Genomic DNA, 6,832 nt, shown 5'->3' with positions numbered 1-6,832 from the left:
CGTCGGGCGTCACGTACTGGCACACGTTGAAGGGCCTCAAGGAGGGCAAAGATGGTGCCGATGGCACCTTTAGTAAGTGTAAGCGTCGAGCATGTTGGCGGCTGTCGACACCAAAGCTTGCTTGAGCAGGAGTCGGCGAGTCGCTGTAACGGCGCTGGAGATGGGAGTGGGTTGAAGGAGAGAGTATCCGGTGGTCAGACGAAGATGGGAAGTGCTGGAAAAGATATAACAAAGCATACTTTCGAACTAGGCACACTCTGCCTGCTAGGCCCCATTGCAACCTGTTGCAACCCACGTGGTGGTGCTCGGATCATGCACCAAAGATGGTCATTGTCGGTCTCGAATTGAGTCGAATCCTCCATTTTTTTTGGCTGTCTCAGCCCTGATGGCCCGATAGCATCACCGAGGTAGCAAGGGGAAGGTGGGGTGCGCCATGCAATATTCGCCATGGAATGCCAAAGGCTTGTTCGAATTGGATGCAGCCGATTCAAGCTCGCAGTATCCAAAGATATCAATCGAAAGGTGAAACGTGCTTTCAGCGCGGCCTGTGATTTGTTACTTGGCGCCTGGTCTAAGCTTTCGAAGCTTTCAGGTGGCTTTCACAAGCCTCGAAAGTAACCCTCGTTGCCCACCGGCCCGCCTCCTGCCAAGCCCAGATGCACCCAATCAACTCATCGTCTGCCCACGGAGAAGGACTGTTCGGGCTTGCTCTCTCTTGGCGTGGCGGCACGGCATCAATTGTTTGCGAGGCAGACCCTGGAGTTCGGTAAAGTACCGGCGTGGTGGATTGCTTGTAATTGCTTGGAATTTCTTGGAATTGCTTGTTCCTCGGATCGGCCTTGGCCGCTCGGCTGGGCAACAGCGGCTGACAACTTTGGGGGCATCTCTGCGTCTTTGCTCGGTGAGGTTGGCGAACTTCAGGTTGCAGCGCTGTGGCGTCGAATCGACCCTCTCGGCCCCCCCGGATTTTTACGTTTTAGCGTCAACATGCACGGTTGCGCCGAGATCAACAGCAGATCAACCTCGTCTGCTTCCCACCTAACAAGACAACATCGCTGGAGAATCCCGCGCCGAGGCCAACCCAACCCACACCCGTCTCGTCTCTAAGGCAAAGTATCGGAGCACGTCGGTGTTCGCATCGAACCTTCGAAGTTTTCCAGCGCGAGATCTGGTGCCACCACCCCCCTGTCAGGTTCTAGACTCGATCAAAATTCCTGGTCCTGCCATGGCAAGCACGTGGGCAAACACCCAATCGGCCGTTCGTTGCAGCTTTTGGTTGCAGGAAGCTGAAAGCGTAATCCAGATCCAGCTCCATTAGGTATTTATTGCCTTACTGCGCGGATATGGAACGAATCAGTCGACTTTCCCCGGGGCCTCTTATCCAGATAAGAGACATGAAGAGTGAGGCCCTTTCCCTTCCTCTTCGCCTTCTCCTCAACTCCCCGATCTCGGCCCCCAAGCCCATTACCTAATCGCACCTGAACTTCGAGCCCAGAAACCATCAGTGGCCATTTCACAACAGTTGAGTTAGTATACCTACCAAGATTTCGAGTCGCCTACGTGCATCAAATCGAGGTTTACTATCGCCCACCATTTCGAGCACACAAACAAACCACTGCGTGATTCCATTACTTCCATCCGGTGCATCCGTGATGGGATCCGAGATGTTGCAAGCGAAAATGGGCTTGGCGTGCTGCTGTGTGGTCAGCCTCCCTTCAGTTCCCATTGCGAGTTTGGGGACTAAATACACTTGCTACCCCCAACTTCCCCGTTGTACAACTCGTGACCTATAACCGCAGCTGGTTTAATTGGGAGCCTATTCATATTTTCAGGTTGGCACGTCGTAGCATGAACGACATGGTTTGAGCCCAAGCAAAAATAAACAACTGCAAAACTCTCAGTGGTCGGTTGCGCGGTCAACCCTGGCCTCAGGGTCGCTGGCCTGCTTCAGAACTTACAACGGCAGGCGCCGCCGCGTGGTTGTTGAGCCAATAAGAACCCTACCAGGTAATCGGGGAGTCGATAACTTCCTTTTGGGTCTTCGTAGCAACACCTATCCTTCGTTCCTTTTAGGACATGCACACTGGAAACCGTCAAATGCTTTCACGCGACACTCCCAAAGTCACATCGTTGAGTCCACGTTCAAGCTCTCACCCACACTACCTTAACTTAGCAATATCTACCTTCTTTAAACAACCTACCCCACTTTCATTCTCTCGGTCCTCTAGCACCATGCGGGCCACGACATTTATTGCGGCATTCCTGGTAGCCTTAGCCTCTGCCGCTCCGGAGATGGTCACCGAAAAGATACGGGAGCGTGAGCTCTGTGTAAGTCTCCCCCGGTAACCAACCTGCTTTGCATTATTTTAATCAATATGGAACCAATTTATCTTTGATATGGTTAGAGTCGTTACTAACTATTTCAATTCAGATTTGTTCCGAGATTGACTGCAAAGGGCCCGATTGCTGCGCCAATGGGACTTGTTAAGGGCGAGCCGAGAAGAACTTCGGGGGCGTCGACGACTGTATACCTGAAGAATTCTGTTCACTGCACGCCGCTATCCATCTCATACAACTTATCCCCCCTTCTACTTACAACGCCGCCTTTTTCTCGGTACAGTTACGTTACCATCGAACTTGGGAACCTCACTTTTGCCCCCGTCAGTCTACCCAGCACAACCCGACCCAGAAGTTACTTTGATACCACTTATTCCAAGGGCCGACTTGATAACCCCAAGATCACTCTTGGCCATCCCTTAAGTTTATGTGGTCCTCCTCCACTCCTCAACCAGAACAACGTCGCCGGCTAGTCCCTACAACACAACAACACCCGCCCTCCCATGCATCGATCAACGGCTAGCGAGGCGTCGACGAGTTGAAAAGTACGGATAGGGCTGGGTGTGTTTGGTTAGTGGGGTGAATCAACGCGTATTGCGGTTCACCCAGCTGTCGCAGAGAAACAAACTTCACAAGTATTGCAAGGGATCAAGACATTGTCTCATGACCTTCAAAGGTCGGCATCGTGACCAAGTAACGAAGTAGTCTACATGCAATCTCCTCTACCCTACACCCCTTCTACCTATATTTATCAAACTGCCGCCCAATCTCCAACATACTCTCCGGCCACCAATCGCGATCCCTATTCCACAAACACCCCTCCCACCCTTCACGCCTCCTCACCCCCACAAACCTCTCCAACTCCCACGCCCCAATTCCCCCAATCCACCACACATTATCCAACAACATCACCAACACCAACCAATGCGCAAAGATCTCCACCGCCAACTGGTGCGCCACGCTCGGCACCGCAACCTCCCCCACCCCCATCCCAACCCCCTTCCCCATCCCCACCCCCCGCATCTGCATCAACCCAATCACCTCCTCAATCAACCCCAGATACGCCGTCGGCACCTTGTGCACAAGGGACATGATGGTGCGCCGCGGCAGGTGCGACGGGATCGTTGACGTGATGCTGGCCGTGTACTTGCGCAGCCAGGGCGAGATCTCGGCGAGCCGTTCGGCGGCGGCGTCGTCAACGTGCTGGAGGTCGAGGGGGAAGGCGTGCTGGTAGTGGTAGTGGTGGGGGGTATTGGTGGGGGTGGTGGTGGCCTGGCGTGGGGGAGGGGGTGTTGGGGGTGGCGGGGGAAGAGGGGGGTGCTGGGAGTAGGGAGGTCGTGATGATGGTGCTGAGGATGTTGAGGGCGCTGAAGCAGGCTTGGAGGGCGGTGGTGGTGGTGGTGGGTTGGGTGAGAGCGTAAATCTCGGCTGCTTTTTCGTCGAGCCGGCCCAGGGCGGAACCAACTGTGGCGGCTAAGATGGGGCCGAGGGGGGTGGCTGGTGATTGTGAAGGTCCTGGGTTCCAGATCTGGCGGGGCTCGGGACGGGTGCTTTGTATTCGTACTGTATGGTAAGGGCAGGGGGGGTGCTGGCTGGGCTGGGCTCGGGCGAGTTTCTCAGCAGGCCTGCATATGCCACGCGGACGGCACGGAAAAGGCTCATCCACTGCGGGTTCCCGGGCATGGTCAGATCGAACAGCTGTGGGTCTTCGCCGAAGGGGGCCGTTTTCGCTAGCCAGATGCGGGCGGCGTGGCTGGCCGACCCGTACATGCCCATCATGGCTGCGTTGGCAAAGACGTGGTCGTAGTTCTTAGCCTCTTGGAGCGTTGCCTGAATCTCGTGCAGGGATTCTGAGTGGTAGCGCTGTGCTAGTGACAGGAGCTCGATCACTTGGCTGCGATCTGAGGCTTCAGGGGGTGTCGATGTTTGACTGATGATGTCACAGCACTTGCAGGTTGCCGCAAGCGCGAGCACAGATCTCATGAGGGGCTTGCATTGGCAGGCTAGATTCGGGATGCCGATCTGTAGGGTGTACTTGTCGTGCTCCCCAACAGTCGGATGCTTGCTGGTGTGCTCGAGGTAGTGCTTGAGAAGCTCAAACTCTGCCGGCGGCAGCGTCTGTTCCAACCAGGAGAAGTCGGGCGGCTCTGTCCAATAGTCGGTGTCCTTTTTCTTGCGGTACTGGCAGCTCAGATTCATCTTTTCGCACCTTGAGCATCTCGGCGTGCCTTCGTCGCACTGCATAACCGCAAGTCAGCGACTGGTCCCACACTCCCACTCGTGTCCGCTTGCGTGACAGGCATATGTGTGTACCTTGATTCTGCGCACTTTGCATTTAGTACAGCCGTATCTCGACTTCCTGTGTGGTCTGCGCGTCTTGTGTTGATGAACTGGCTCACTCTCACTCCTTCCAGAGCCCGCAACCTCGTAACCCTCGTCGGCCTCGTCACGGTCCATTTGACTAAGATAACTTTGAAGCGAGCGTGACATATTGGTAGATGCTCGCAAACATACGCGTTGATTTGGTACCCAGGTAGTCACTGGTGCCACCGTGATAGTTGGGTGGTGGTTGGACTGGGATGCAGGGGGTTTTTGAGTCTCTGGCTGTTCTTTTTGCATCTTGAAATCATCACCAATCGGCATGAGGAGATTGCCAGTTAGTCAGCTCCACACCGCGGCAAAACGGGGCTTTCAGCACAGCCCAGACGCGCCCTTGACTAATGTTGGCTGTGCCCAACGCTTGGCGTTGAGCTCCTCACGCCATAACTTTGTTAGGTAGACCGCCCCTTCACCACGTAGTAGTGTTTGTGTGACCGTCACATTAGGTCACAACCCGCCGTACCCGAGAGCGTGGATGCCCTTGTTGCTCAGCCAACGCCAAGAGAGATAATGACAAATTTTGAACAAGTTTACTGTGTAAACGGAGGTGAAAGTGCACAAACTGCTCCCGGAGACGGCCCAGTACTACGGTAAGCTGATTAGGTCATGGATTTAAGGTACGGAAGCTTGGTGTTCACTCCGGCGTTAACGGGGAATATGCAAGTGCGTATTCGCCAAGATAGCCGCGTTAGCGAATACGCTTCCCCAGTCGGCCGAGCTCCCCTGTCTTCCAACAATTCGAATTCCAAATACTCAAATCCCAGTAGATTCCCACTATTTCTCGTCCACGATGCCATCTTACACCCATGAGCCTCCACACTGCGAATCGCTTGCGGAAGGTCCAAGACTCTCCCTAGCACTGATTCTGACAACACATTGAAAGACCGTCGAACTACTGACAGCCCCTGGAGCGCCCCACGCAACTATGCAGCCACGCAGTACCCATGTTTTCTTCGCGAACTTGTATACGCGGTGTGGCTGAGTTTTGTGTATCTAGATACGCTCGAGCTGGATACTGTTGACTATGGTGAACGCCATATAAATACATAGGACCTGCAGGCTCTGTAGATTTGTGTCAAGACTCAAGCAACCTACACTTCCTCAATCCTCCCCGCCTCCTTACGCTAATTGAACCCTCAAATACCTACCATCCGGTTCCGTCATTATGAAGCTCGGTAGCTTTGCGAGTGTGGCTTTATTTAGCCTTGCTGCTGCGGTGGAAGAACCTGAGGGCCATGAGTATCATCGGAACCCGGCTGATGGTCAGTTTCACCAGCCATCCTCACCCCCATATTTGTACAATAACTTACCAAAAATCACAGACCGATCCCCCTGTCCCGGCCTCAACGTCCTAGCAAACCATGGTTTCCTACCTCGCTCGGGCTTGAACATCGACCTGGAGACGTTCCGGTACGCCGCCCACGCAGGCTTCAATTACAAGCTCGGCTCCGTCGACCAGCTCTTCCAAGCAGCCATCGACTTCAAGCTGTCCACCACCGGCAACAGCTCCACCATCCACCTCTCCGACCTGGCCAAGCACGACACCATCGAGATGGACGGCTCGCTGTCGCGCAACGACTTCCTCCTGGGCGACGACCTGACCTTCGACCCGGCCATTTGGCACACCGTCGCCCTGAACCTCGACCTCTACAACACGGGGCCGTCCGAGGCCGACAAGTACGTCACCGTCGAGACGGCGGCCAAGGCCCGCGCCGCACGCGTGAAGGACGCCATGGCCGCCAACCCGAACTTCAATGCCTCCGAGGCTCAGATGATGGGCAGTCCGGGGACCACGGCGCTGTATTTGACGACGCTGTGGGATGACGAGGCTGATGCTGCGCCCAAGGCATGGATCAGGGCCTTTTTCGGTAAGTTTTTCAGCGTTTGATATTGCGTGGACGGTGGTCTCTGCTTGAATCAGGACAATGCTGATGATGGGACCTGAACAGAGGAGGAGCGCCTCCCGTACCTCGAGGGCTATGATCCCGCAACTCGCCGGGAAAAGACATTTGATGACGTTACCGCCATGTTTGCCAGAGTGGTTGCAGTGAACACCGAACCTAGCAAATGCAAGCGCAAGTTTAGGTCGTGAAAGGCTCTTAAGCCGGTACAATTG

At 54.8% G+C, this 6,832-nt stretch overlaps 3 protein-coding genes across 3 annotated transcripts in view; 1 reads left to right on the top strand and 2 right to left on the bottom strand.

Annotated features, from left to right (window-relative positions):
* Positions 1–884, bottom strand: part of CHGG_03548 (uncharacterized protein) — a gene marked incomplete at both ends in the record, with an annotated part of 4,554 nt that extends 3,670 nt beyond the window's left edge. The window contains 2 exons of the mRNA XM_001230063.1: positions 18–214; positions 756–884. Coding sequence (XP_001230064.1) covers positions 18–214; positions 756–884 — 326 coding nt within the window. The remainder of the gene's footprint in view (positions 1–17; positions 215–755) is intronic.
* A 2,175-nt stretch (positions 885–3,059) lies between these two features.
* CHGG_03547 (uncharacterized protein) lies at positions 3,060–4,827 on the bottom strand (the record flags this gene model as incomplete). Its single annotated transcript, XM_001230062.1, has 5 exons — positions 3,060–3,079; positions 3,153–3,810; positions 3,883–4,455; positions 4,547–4,575; positions 4,737–4,827. 5 exons carry the CDS (start codon positions 4,825–4,827, stop codon positions 3,060–3,062), a joined length of 1,371 nt encoding a protein of 456 aa, XP_001230063.1.
* A 1,054-nt stretch (positions 4,828–5,881) lies between these two features.
* On the top strand, positions 5,882–6,808 carry CHGG_03546 (uncharacterized protein; the record flags this gene model as incomplete). The annotated part of the gene is made up of 3 exons (XM_001230061.1): positions 5,882–5,978; positions 6,039–6,584; positions 6,666–6,808. The coding sequence occupies 3 exons, from the start codon at positions 5,882–5,884 to the stop codon at positions 6,806–6,808; spliced, it is 786 nt and encodes a 261-aa protein (XP_001230062.1).
* Between the last annotated feature and the right edge of the window lie 24 nt (positions 6,809–6,832).

Source organism: Chaetomium globosum, genomic scaffold (assembly GCF_000143365.1).
Source record: "Chaetomium globosum CBS 148.51 scaffold_2 genomic scaffold, whole genome shotgun sequence".
NCBI lineage: Eukaryota > Fungi > Ascomycota > Sordariomycetes > Sordariales > Chaetomiaceae > Chaetomium > Chaetomium globosum.
Note: the sequence above shows the minus strand (reverse complement) of the source record. Positions and strands in the feature narration are given on the sequence as shown.